A 13,812-nucleotide genomic window follows, 5' to 3' on the forward strand; every position below is an offset into this window, starting at 1 on the left:
AGCCTTAAAGTCATCATTTAAAAAGCATTAATAATCATCTAACCGACTGTCAAGTAGCTATTCTGCTTCAGGGTCAATTTACAGTCACACTAAGCGAAAGTCAGCACTGAGAGACAGCTCAAAGGTTAAGAACACTTGCCGCTCTTCCAGAGGACCAAGGCTCAGTGCCCAGGTCCCACGTCAGGCACTTCAGAACCACTTGCCTTTTCTGGTGGCCGCAGGCATACATGCATATGGTATACTTACACAACCTTGGTGAAACATATGTACACGTAAAAATTTAAACAAAAAGAATAAAGTGCATATTCAAAACATGTTTCTGGAATAAAAGAGAATATTGCTTTACCATGCAGGCATAGTTCTAAGTGGATTTTGTTCTTCCTTTAAGAATTCATCCACCCTCAAAAAAAAGAAACTGTGAACACTGAAGACTTCAAAAAACAATTTGTTAATCTGAGCATGGTGGCTTGAACCACCATGTACTCCAGAGGCAGAGGGAGGCAGGTCTCTCTGAATCTGAGGTTACCCTGGTTTACATATTGAGTTCCAGGACAGCTAAGGCAACATATTGAGATTCTACCTCAAAAAATTAAAGTGGCAGGAGGCACATTGTTGTTTTATTTTACTAAATTTACTAAACTCAAAAACTAATAGTAAAATTTTAAATAAAACTGTATCTTAACTGTCAGTGATGAATAGAAAATGATGGTTTAGTTTAAAACACATAGATTGATCATTGCTTTTATTCAAAATATCAGGTTTAAAAAATAAAATTAATAAAGTAAAAATTAATAAGCAGTTTCTTCTTTGAAAACTCTGAGTTCTGAAAGTGGAAACACCTACACTACAGAGAAGAGTTTATTTGGTAAATTTTTATTTTATGAGGAATAAGTATGAATTCCAAAGAAGGTTGGAACTTTATATAAGGGCAAAAAAAAGCTATCAGTGATCCTCTACTTTCTCTCAAACTCATTTTCTCTGCATCTGCCCCCCACACTACATCTCGCTAGAGTGCCATCAACTCCTAACCAACTTTCCTACTTCTAGTCCCCCCAGCCAAAGCCTCCCACTGATATGAATTGCAAATGTGGTCACAGCATTACAGGTGAGTGGTCCCAATTCTTAAAGTATAAGATTAAGCCTGTTTCTATAGTTTCAAAAGTTATTCACTTTATTTCTTGATGTCAGAGTTGTGTGGAACAAGCCCTTCACACCCTAACGGTAAGTGTAATACACATATGTACATATGCATAGATATAGAATCCTTTGTATGTTGTGCCTTTGAATGTATGTATACATATATGTATAAATATGTATGTACATGTGTGTGCATGAGTACATAAAGGTATATATGTGTAATTTTAGAGATTTTTTAAAGTTTCAATGTAGACTATTCAGAAACCTACAATTTTAAAATTCATAAAAATATATAATCAAAAGGAAAGAATGCACATATATATGAAAATATTTAAAAGCAACAGCTACTCTGACTCAAACTTAATATAACACACTTTCTTCAATCGAAAAGCATGCATTGCTGCTAGACTGAAAGTAAATGAATAGGTTAAAGCAGTTCTACAATTCTCAGTGCTAGTGTGTTCTAAACCTCAATGGGGCATTTCTCCCCCCATCTGTCCTCCCACACTCATCACCATATCCTCCCCTTGTTATTGTCACTGACCCCTGACTGTGTGCACAAGATCTTTCTGCCGAAAAGCTGCTCTTGGCCTCTGACTTGCCCTTCAATTATGGACATCAAATCCCTGACCTTTGTACTCATTGAAGATGTTAGGTCCATCCATGTGCTCATACTTGGCCTACATTTGTGTATAAAAGACCCTCTCCCTGTGTGGTAATTAGCAGTTTATCTGTCTACCAGACAGTTGAAATTCCAGTTTTACTCCCCTTCCATCTATCATTCAACCCTTTAAAGCTTCAAAGTGCTCAGAACAGGAAGCATTTAATAAGCATGTGTTGAAAGAATGTGGGGGCACATACATTAGTGGAAACTGAAGGACTGACAAGGCACAGCTGGTGAAAGCGAGCAGGAAGAGTGGTGACAGAAGGCGGTCATTAAAGTCAAGGAAAGAGCCTTGTGGCTCTGCCAGAGAAAAGCTAAATTAATCACAGAGGCAGAAGATGGCAATAAGGCAACAGAAGAGGAATGAAAGAGAGTACTCTGTATTGGCTTGAACTTAAACGTAGCTGATGGCAAGAGAAAGAGCAAAGATACATCAGAGATGAATTGTCCTTAGAGACAGAAGGCCCACTTTTTACACTGTGTTTATTTCTTATGTAAATTACATACTAAATATTCTTATGAAGTCATCAACATCATCCTTTCTCATGCGTTTTAATCTAGTTTGGCAGAAAGACCTGCATGTGATTGTCAGAATCTTGTTCTTTAAGCTTCACATAGAAAACAATGCTTCATGAGAATGCAAAATCCATTTAAAGGCCAGTCTCTACATACAATCAGTAGTTCTGTGACTCACCTGGTACTACAAAATGCAAAACAGCCCGCAGAGCCTCCAGCTGCACTGACAGAGATGTCTCGTGGGTCTTCATCACTGTTAGTATTTTGGGGACCACTGCTGCCATCGTATCCAGGGAGGTATTACTAGGGATGAGAATTGATGTGTTTATTTAAAAATACAGCCTCGCTTATTTGTCTACATGCCAAACTGAAACAGATGTGGGGAAGCAGAGCCACTGGATTTTACCAGGAAAAGATATAAGAAGATGCTTTTGAACCTGACCAAAACTTCAAGTTGTTAAATTCTGACCTCAAGAATTAGATTTGCAAGAACCTGGAAATCTTTTGATTTAGTCTTATGAAAATGACACCTTTCTTCTGATCAGTACATGAAAGATGGGTGCCACGTCCCCATTTTCCAGATAAGGAACTTGTTGCTCAAAGGAGGAAATATCAAAACACTTTAATTAGAAAGAGACAAGCCTAGGCCCCTGAAGCACACCACAATGCTTCGTCCAGACCAGAGTCACCAGACTTCTTATACAGAATTCATTAGCTTACATTAAACTCCTGGCTTCCCCAAGATGTTTGTTGTGCCTCTCTTCCTTCACAGGTGGCCAAACACGCCTCTCTGGAAGGCAGTATGGCTGGTTGCTTCCTGAAGTCTATTCAGCACAACTTGTTCACACACTTCCGGTACCCTCAAATACCATCAAAGCATTCAAGTATTTCAATTATGTGACAGAGATAAGGATAAATTATCTGGACTTGTGTTAAAGACAACATAACTCCATTCTTTACAAGTCTGTATGTATGCTGTGCACAATTTATGTTATTGAAAAATAATAACAATATTGCTAAGAGCTAGGATTTATCGACAACTTAAAAGTGTACCAGCCATTACCCTGAGCCTTCATAAAAATAAATTAATTTTATCCTTATGTCATAAACTCATATTTTCTGAAGCTGTTATTTGATCCTTTTGTTTCATTTGGGTTTTTTTGAGAAATTCTGAAGCCCAACCATTCAATGGTGGCTCATATCAGCAATAAAGCCATTCAACATTGTCTGAGATAAGGTTTCCATCTAAGATGAAGCTTGTTAAGAATCTGTACTTTCTAAGAAAAGTTAAAACATCCCACACTGAAGAAAAGCCCTTTAAAATCCCAGGGAGTAAACAACTCAAAAGCCCCCAGAGCCCTGAATCTGAGTAGATTCACTAGGCATCTCTCTCCCCAAGTCTGTATAAGCTGTCAGGGCTGCCGACTGGTCCATCCAAGCACCCGAAACCTGAGAAAGACAGATGCCAGCTGAGCTGCCCAGAAGTCTCTCAGACCAGGCCAGTTGCCTGGAAGGGGCTCAGATCACCCGAGCTGCCTAAAAAATGAACCTGCCACCCTGCTGATCTGAACACAGTATGAGCAGTGTGCTGCTGGTGCCCAGCTTTCCTGACCTCACACCCATGCTGGATTGGGCTTTGGTAATGCAGCTGTCTTTGAGTCATTACTCCTCCAGGAAATAACTCCTGACCCGCAAATCTGTAAGCAACCCCCCCCCCACAAAAAAAAAAAAAAAAAAAACAACGCATTGGCTCACCACGTTGGACTTTGGTAATACTCTTACTTGGTCTGCTGTAAACTCCCTACCAGGGGTAAGCAAACGTTTGTTCATTTCTCCCTAGGAATAGTGTCCAACAACAAGCCAAGAGCCAGCTCATCTGTAGCACCTGTACACTGGATGATCACTTTATTCATATCTGTTTCATATGTGGCTGCTTTCCATTTGATATAAATCCAACAATACCACAGTTATCATAATTTTTTTTTGCTTAATAGAATGAGAAAATATAGAGTATATACTGCTGAAGAAGGCATCTGCCTGGATTTCAATTTTTGACAGATTTTGTAGGCCTCTAGATCTTTTTGGCATTTCTACCACAGTGGCCTCTGTCATGCCACTAACCAGACACACAGCGTCAACAAGGCTGGCCATGAACTGTATGTGGAAAAAAAAAGCATCATTGGGAAACGAATAAGAGGAAGAAGAGAACCTAAACTCAATTCAAATGGAAGAATAGTAAAAAACAATAAAAAATAAAAATAAATAGCTCCATAATTCTGAAAAGCAATAATTGCAAAATGCATATACAATGATCTGAAAAGCTGTTATCTATTTTGCTGCATAATTATCATCTTCCAGAACAGGTAACAGAATGAAGCACAGAAGCAAATCTTCCTCACACTTCTGCAGCCTCTGCCACGCTTTCTAACGCTTGAATACAAAAGTACAGACTATCAGTGACACGTGACAAGAAGTCTGTTTCTAAATGCTATGTTCGGCTTCCCATTCCTACAGGTGCTTTGAATAACATCCCACCTAGATCAGCGCCCTGTTTATTTCACACTCACACACACACACACACACACACACACACACACACACATACATATTTGTATGCTCATGAAGGCACAGTACCTTCCTTCAAACAGATGACTCAGCATCTTGCAGCCGCTCTCTGCCACCTCCGGAGCATGGGCGTGCCTCTGCATCAACTCCAAGACATTCAGGTATACTCCTTTTGCCAGCAGGATTTTCCTGAAATAAACTATAAGGTATTTTTCAAGTTACTCTCAGAAATGGAAGCACACGTTTGCAAAACTGCATACAATGTATTTCGTTAGGTACTTAAAGATTATTAACAGCTCCCTGTATATTACAAATAAGTGATATTCTGTTTTTCATATTTATTAATTCTTTATTTGTGTTTTCATCTAAATTTGTTTTTACAGAGTAGACTGGTATTAATGTAATCAGTGCATTAAAGCCCACAGAAAGGAGTGTCTTGTAGGAAAATGTATGTGAACAATGCTCTTCACAATGAGAATGAAAATTAAATGTACTTCTACTCTTGAAGCTTTACAAAATGACCAGACTTACATAGAGCTAGGCTGCACAGCTCTGCTAGACAGCAGTGAGTGGGCTGGAGACACTCTGTGGGCAGAGATTCATGCCATCCCTCTGGTGGTGCTGGGAGCAGTGGCAGGCCTGAGGAGAAGGACCACTGGGTGTGGAGGCACATACCTCACTGGTAATGGGAGTAACGCAATGGCCTGGCCTGGAATGTTGTGAACCACCTCATAGCTCTCCCACAGTGGACTACGTACATAATCCATCGATCCCATCGCTTGCACAGTAGTATGTACTGTGGAACACACCAATGATTTTCACAGAGTATCTCCTAAGCTTAGTGAACAACACAGTGGTCTTGAGATCTGGGTTTTACAGTCTCTGTACAGGAAACCTACATGGCAGAGGAACTCTCACATAGTCACCCCTTCTAGGGTGAATGTCCTTCACTAAACTCAAGCCCCGTGCCTTGAGGCATTTTGTATCAGTTGTCTTGAAGACATCACAGAAATATTGATTCCAACATTATAGAAATTGTCTACTATTTTTCCAAGTGACAGAAAAGGGAACCTCTAGAAATTTTTAACTTGAGTTCTGTTTTTAAAAGTGTTGTCAGCCAGGCATGATATATTTCTATAATCTCATCACTTGGGGGCCTGAGATAAGAAGATCAAGAGTTTGAGGATAACCTGGGCTACATAATAAGTTCAAGTCTAATCTGAAGTAAACAGTGAGACTCTAGCTCCAAAGAAAGAAAGAAAGAAGAGAGAGAGAGAGAGAGAGAAAGAAAGGCAGAAAGAAACAAAGAGGTTGTCAATTTCAAAAAAAGGCAGGACAAAATATAAAAAGAAACAGATTTTAAAATTAAACAAAAACCTTCCAGCAGCATCCACAGCCTCACACTTTAAGGCATGGTAATGAGTTAGACATATTTTCTAAAGTGCCTATATCCTAAGCAAGGAGAAAGCCCTACTTCAGTGGCTCCCAAATACCAGTGTACATCAGACTTCCCTGCAAGGCTTGTTTAAACTCAGCTTATCGGGTACTGACTCCAGAGCTTATGCTTGAGTTGGGTCTGTGTAGAACTTAGAGATTTTTAGAGTTTCTGTGTAACACTGCTAGTTCTGTGTGCTCATTCTAAGAACCACTGTCCCCACAGCAATGCAGAAGGTCATTACCCAAAAATGGCAAGCATGACAGGGAGAAGGGAGGTCATCATGAAGTCCCATTAGAGGGCACAGAACATTTTCAAGTTTCCCTATTCACTTGCAGATTATTAACCTCACAAACTTTGTTTTACCACAACATTATCTGCTTTCAAAGGTCCACCACAAAATGCAAACTTCTGCTGTAGCTATATTTAATGACTGCCCATTCGGATTTGATTTCCTCTGGTTCAAAGATCAAACCCTCCTTTCCATCTTAATTTTTGTCTTTGCTACCTTACGTATCACACTATGAAGTTAGTCTTCTCATCTGTCTTCCCTATTAGTGTCTGATGCTATGAACCTGATTTTTTTTTTTTATTTAACTGGCATACCGTAAGGGCCTATATTGTATGGACTCAGTACAGTACACAGTAACTCACTTAATTTAACTGATTAATTAAGTGAGAAAATTATCACAAGGAATGTTTGGGCCTAAGCCTTCAAATCTCCATGATGCTAAGATCCCTGGTTTTCTTCTACACCCTCCTCTTTCTTCTCCCTCTTCTTCTCTTCTTTGTCTTTGAGATATAGTAGCCCAGGTTGGCCTTGAATCCATAATCCTCCTGCTTTAGCTTCCCGCATGCTGGGATTGAGGGCCTGTGTCAACATTCCTGCCTGAGTCCAGTTCTTCTGTCTGCCAATCCCATCCTGTTAAACACCCTTCCCATCTCTTCACTCTTCACGTTCACTGTACCAAGCAGCCTGCAGCTTGAATTTGGTGGTAGAGCTGAGTAAGCAGGCTGCTCAAGATCTTACCATTCACATCAGCAAGATGTGCAAGGGTATCTCAGTATAGCACACCTAGCAGGAAGCCAGGAGCAAAGGCGTGGGGCACATGAAGGGCAGGAACTGATTCCGACCAGATGCCAAGCTGACTCCCAGGGTCACTGTCCCTCAGATGCCATAACAAAAGCAAGCCCATGCAAGCCACAAAGTCTGCATGTCTGACTGTGGGACCTAACAGCCCTTCCAAATGGTTAAGGTCCACAGCCCCACCACAGTCACCGCTCGGCAGCAAGCTTCACCTCCTCTGCTGAGCTGTACACAGAGCTCAGCGGCTGCAATGCAATCCCTCCATAGCCGTATGGGAGTGGCCTACAATGACTCAGCCCCAGGACAGGCCCTGTCCTCACTCAGGGCCCGGCTACTCCAAGCCTTTGTGTAATGTACAAGATTCGTTTTTAACCAATGAACTTGGCTCTTTAGCAGTTTCACACATGTACATAATACACTTGATTACGTCCTCCCTTTCTTAAAAGGCCGCCAGAGAAATGGGTGAGAATGGAGAAAACAGAAAGTGGACACTTTTCCTCTTGACTTAATCTCAACGGTTAACAACAAACAGTATTCAGGAGGCCTTGTCTCCGTGGCTTTCACTTGCGTGGCTTTGCCACTAAAATCTAGTGCTTACATTGTCATGTCTCAGAATAATCTTTCCTTTCCTTTTTTTTCTCTTTCTGTTCCACAGCCTAAAAATATCCCGTAAGAGCTGCCAAGTCCCTCTGCCTGATGCCGGATGAGTTTCTCTGGCACAATTTCCTGTTTATGGGGTCAGGAACGTGAAGCAGTTTGAGCCAGGACCTTAAAGCTTAAGGGTCTTTCCAAGGTATACGAGCCACTCCCCTCTCTGTAAGAATTCAAAGCTATAATACTCACAAGGATTATACATAGAAGACCATTTAAAAAAAAATCAGAAATATAAAACATTTCATTTTGGACAGTTTCACCAGTTTTTGAAACAAATAGCTCATCAAACAGTTGAACTCCTATAAAGTTTATTTAAAAAAAACAGGAGTAAATATCTAAAGGAAAACATGGGCAATCAGTTTTAGAGAAGGGAAAAAGGCCCTACAAAGAGCTCCAAAAATTCCCATGGTATATAAGCTAAAATCAATCAACAGAAACTTGTGCCTAAAATAGGTTGTATATAGCTAGCTACATCTACATTATATATATATATATATATATATATATATATATATATATATATATATATATATATATATCCTATTTATAAAAGCTACAAAGCTATTAAAATTGTAATGATGATAACAGTACATTTATTGATATAAGGAAGAAAATAAAATATGTGTTTAAAATGGATATGTACCAATTTATGCAAGGATACATCATAGATGTCATAAACTAGTGCATTTGTAGAAGTCCTGAAGAATATATATCTAAACATTTTTTTACTATTTATCTTTTGTATAGCAACATACACATCAGCTCGCTACATCTGCATATTTGAACTTTTCAGAACTTACAGCTTTTATAAGGAAGTGAAACGCACAGCGTGCCCCTTACCATTCTGCTCCAAGAGAGTGGACAGCGCGTGCGCAGCTGCTTGGAAGACATCTTTGGAAGAAGAATGCATCAGCATGGACAGCATCACCTCCCTGTGCGCGGGGAACCTTTCAAAAGGCCAACAGCATCTCAGTCTGCAGCCTCCAGCTCCAGCGCTCACCCTGCCTATGAACTCCGACAGCGCAGGCCTGAGGATGAGCCATACACTACCCCTACTTACAGCAGAAGGGCAAGATAAACAACTCCACGTGTAAATGTTAGAGTCGAGTGTATCAAACACTGACGTTTCTGCTTCTTCAGAGGTCTGAAAGCCTTACAGAGGATGCATGGCTTTGCAGACATGTAACTAGGGATAGATAGACAGCTACAGAGTTGCCATGGTGACAGTCACGCAGGGTGGACATAAGAAGGACGTAAGTTACATCCCAGGAAGGATGGGCAGAGGATTTCCTCCCAGTTCTCAGAGCAAGAGAGAAAGGAAACTATATGCATTGCTCACTTCTGGAGTATTCTATTTAGTATTCTGGACTACATTTTGCTATGAATGAATAAAAATGGGCAACAAGAAAATTTGTGGTTAAGGATGCCACTGTAGACTATAACAACCAAACCATGACTCTAGCAAGTCTTATAAATGCCATACAGATTTCAAAATTGTAGATTGTACTGCCTGGTTTTGTGCATCAACTTGACACAAGTTAGAGTCATCAGAGAGAAAAGGGCCTCAGAAAATGCTTCGATGAGATCCAGCTGTAAGGCATTTTTCTCAATTAGTGATCAATGATGGAGGACCCAGCCCTTTTTGGGTAGTATCATTCCTTGGCTGGTGGTCCTGGGTTCTATAAAAAAGCAGGCTGAGCAAGCCATGGGAATTAAGCCAGTAAGCAGCACTCTCCATGACCTCTGCATCAGCTCCTGCCTCCAGGATCCTGCCCAGATTGAGTTCCTGTCCTGACTTCCTCCAGTGACTATGATCTGGAAGTGTAAGCCAAATAAACTCTTTCCTCCCCAACTTGCTTTTTGGTCACGGTGCTTTTGCGGCAGTAATAGAAACAGTGATTAAGACCTAGGTGCACAAAATATTCAGAAAGTAACTGAAGTGCCCAGTGAGGGGATGTCAATCACAAAGCCAGCTAGAGGAAGGCATTGGCAGAGGAATCATAAACTAGAAGATGGCAATCTTAGAGAAAAAAATGAGGTGCTAGGAAAAAGATATAAAAGGAGGAAATAAGGATAATGGAAGGAAAGGGGGATTAAATGCAGTAAAGACACAGAAGATGTAAAGAGACAGAGGAAATACATGTGGTTTTCTTTTACTAATGGAGTCACTGGAAAGCCCTCCCGAGTGTTGAGAACTATATGTGCGTGACCTTAGTATATAAATCGCGGCCTGGATCTTCCTGAACACAAGCTCCTGAAAAGCTTTCTCACTCGGGATCACTGCGATCCTGGTTTACCGGAGTTTTCAAGAATCACCATCTCTTCTCCACATGGTAAGCAGCATCTGCCTCATTAATTTCCTCTTTTCCAGCAGTGGGCCATTATGCAAACAGGCCTCTGGGAAGCCGGGTCCCCACTGCTGTGTCTGGTGGGACCTGCCAGAGGAGATTTCTAACCGACACAGACAACCTGCTGTCTGGTGGAACAGAAGCCCAGGGCTCTGCGAGTGTGCTCAGCTGGAGTGAATTATCATGCTTCAGTATCTCATCAGCCAGAAAACTGAGGGATTTGTTCTCCAGGACTCACAAATAATCATTGACTGATTCATGATGCCGAGTCTTTCAGCAGAAATTAAAATGCTCCGTACCTCAGTAGGGATGAAAACGCTGTACACCGCACAGGCCTGTGGTCTCAGCATGGGCTACACTGTGAGACCCTGTCTTGTGGGAAAACTAGACAAAATTATATACCCACCATGACCATGCAACTATGCTAATGCCGAGATGCCGACATGAAAAACTAGCAATGACAGTTTCTATGTGCTGGCTGAAACGGAACCGGGTTTCTCTAGAACATCGGGTAGGGGTACTGACTGGCCGTCTTCGTCTCCAATCTTCTCGTGTAGGCTGTTCTGGTACATGAGGAGATTATTTAGTGCCCAGCATGCAGCCTCCTAGATCGGGGAGGAAGAAGAGAAAGGCATCAAAGCAGAAATAAGTGGAAAGCCTGATTTTAAAGCAGCGCGGTGATTATGTGTCCAACCTGCACATGTTTGTTCTTCCGATGGCGCGTCAGGGCTTTGTAGCAGGGTTCCAACCAGAAAAGCTTCTCACTCTCCTCCTCGTCACTGGGCTCCTGAGTCTCACTTCTTTCCTCCAAGTCTTGATTCAAGAAAATGGTCTCAGCTTTAAAAAATTAAGTATATATGTCTTTAAGATGAGTATCATTACCAACACCTTGAATAGGCCAAGCCTAAGTACAGGTTTGAATGGTCTCAACAGAATGGGTATTCATGAAGCAAATTTCTTAATATTTTACACATGCGTAACTCTGATGTCTCATAACGTGAAGACACGGTTACCCACCACCCTCACAAGCTGGAGCAGGGTCATATGAAGTGACTGGCTGGTTCTTGGCATCCCACTTGAACAGGGATGCCCACACTTATTGACACCAAGGGAGCATCCTCCTGGCTGGAGGAAGGGCCTTGAACCCTCAGCACTAAAAACGAGCAAAGGAATTCCTCCTTAGCAAAGTGGCTTACTGAGGAGCGCTAAACAGCTGAGTGCAGAGATCTGTAAGGCTGCGTTCTCCGGATACTGCCAGACAGCTTTCACCACAAAGTCATGTACTTCATTCAACACCAGGATGTTGAAAAAATTGCCTAAAGGAAAGTGAGACTCCAGGTAAGTTCTTACCCCCGCAACTTAAAATCCATTTCCTTATGCAGCAGTGTTTACATCCATAGATCTGTCTAATGGCATAACAGTAGATAGTAAATCAGCAAGTCTATCTCCACAACATAATGGTGTACATTAAATCAAAGTCACTTTTTGAAGCTTTGGTTCAAAAAGTTATTAGACCATGCTGGTTGAGTAAGACCCAAAACGCATCTGCTTGAGTCAGCTCCGACTCCTCAAATCTTCACACTGGGCACTCCAGTATTCCGAGTTATCACAATGTCCTCAGGATCAGCCCGCGTACATGGTACTCTTGAAGCATATCCTGCAAATATCTCACCCTACAAAAGCACGGACCAGCATGTGGCCACTACACTGCACAGGGGATACTCTGTTACTGTTTTAAATTCTATGTTAAGGTAAATTCTACTAAATATATAAAGCAAAAAAAGAATTGCGCACACCTCTGGGGTATACCTACTGTTTTGATTTAATACAGGGCTTAACTTGGGGCCCGCATCCGTCTGTATCTCCTCACGGTGGGAAGTTCACACATTACCCCATCTAAGTCATCCCACTGCACAAGGGCACGGTCCACTTCTCACTCCTACGAAATCAGTACCCACTGACTGCCTCCCCTCCCCCTTCCTCCTCTCTGATAACCTCCCCCAATCTCTGATAACCACAGAGGAGGCAGAAAACTGCATTCAAATCCCAAGTTTCCTCTTCACTGGTTACACAATCCAGGATGAGATACACATTGCTGAGCCACAGAGCCTTGTGACAATGTGGAGATGACAACAATATCCCAGCACTTGGGATCAAGCCATGGATCAAAGGAAAGAAATCCACTGAACTGTTATGTGTAAAATTATAACTCAGATTTTAGGAATTCTTTTTAACTGAATCCATCATGGAGCTCTCCTAAAATTAAACTAACTTCTACATTATACAGGAGACAAAACAAACGGTGATTGTGGACATGAAAACACAACCTTGTATAATGAAATCCCAAGAGCGAGTTTTTTCAAATGGCTACCCTCTCAATGTTAGAATGATGAAAAGCTAAACATCTATTAAAGTAACCTAAATATGCATAAAATAGTGCTGGTAATTGTATAGGGAAAAGGCCATCTGAGCCGGTCCTCAACAGGTATCTGCCTTATTATGACCTGTGCTTTAGTCCATTACTCTGTTCACAAAAATGTTGAGAAAATCCCCAAGATGTGCATCTTGGAGGTGAGGTGAGGTCTGGAGAAAGTCACAAGAGCTGCAAGGCCAGAGCAAATGAGCCTGGAAATATGGCCCAGCCCAGGAGAAGGCACGGCAACTGCATGCTCTCCAAGGCAGAAGGCTTGAACTTTCATTCATAAACTGATCTCATCACTCTATGAGATCTGACTCCTGGAAAAGGTCACTGAAGAGGCATCTGCAATGTGAAGCTTTAGCTCCAGACTACTTGAGCTCCACAGAACAGAAACTCACAGAAATACAAGCTAATGAGTGGTGACTGTCATTCTGTAAGCATGAAAGCCAAGCCGTCCACAGACCTCACATATAACAGACGTCACATATAAAATACAGAAAAACTGCACCGACAATTAAATAAATAAACATGTTTAAATACGTACAAAGCAAACCAAAAAGGCAATTAAGGGCACCTAGTAGATCCAAAATTAAGAGATTTATCAGAAATATATTTTAAAAATTAAATAAAATGTGTCCTCAGAATAATGGTCACTGTTTGAAAAATCTAAATATTTAATTCCATCGTATCAAAAGAAAAGGAGAAAAATCTTTACATGTATTGTTTGGCATTTAATAAAATTCAATGCTCACTTGTATTCTTCTTTCTTTAAAAAGGGTCAGATGTAAGAGTAGAAGTCAACAGGAAACAAGAAAATTTCTTAACTTGATAAAAACTAAGCCAAATTTTGAAACTCTAAAAAGCACATGACACACATTATGCTGGGTGAAAGAATATTCAAAGTTTATCTCTAAAATCAGGAAGAGGACAAGAACGGGGCCAAACACTGCTTCCATTCAGCATTGGGCCGATGATTCTGGGTCATGC

The 13,812-nt window shown here is 41.1% G+C and overlaps 1 protein-coding gene across 1 annotated transcript in view; it reads right to left on the reverse strand.

Annotated features, from left to right (window-relative positions):
• The window catches only part of Lrrk2 (leucine rich repeat kinase 2), a 133,227-nt gene that overhangs the window by 96,753 nt on the left and 22,662 nt on the right, over positions 1-13,812 (reverse strand). Inside the window, exons 8-13 of the mRNA XM_055627183.1 lie at positions 11,603-11,722; positions 11,101-11,243; positions 10,932-11,011; positions 8,899-9,005; positions 4,952-5,081; positions 2,496-2,620 (exon numbers count right to left, since the gene is read on the reverse strand). Of these exons, the coding sequence (XP_055483158.1) occupies positions 2,496-2,620; positions 4,952-5,081; positions 8,899-9,005; positions 10,932-11,011; positions 11,101-11,243; positions 11,603-11,722 (705 nt within the window). The remainder of the gene's footprint in view (positions 1-2,495; positions 2,621-4,951; positions 5,082-8,898; positions 9,006-10,931; positions 11,012-11,100; positions 11,244-11,602; positions 11,723-13,812) is intronic.

Source organism: Psammomys obesus, unplaced genomic scaffold, assembly GCF_907164565.1.
Source record: "Psammomys obesus unplaced genomic scaffold, mPsaObe1.curated_primary_1811, whole genome shotgun sequence".
In the NCBI taxonomy this organism is placed as follows: Eukaryota; Metazoa; Chordata; class Mammalia; order Rodentia; family Muridae; genus Psammomys; species Psammomys obesus.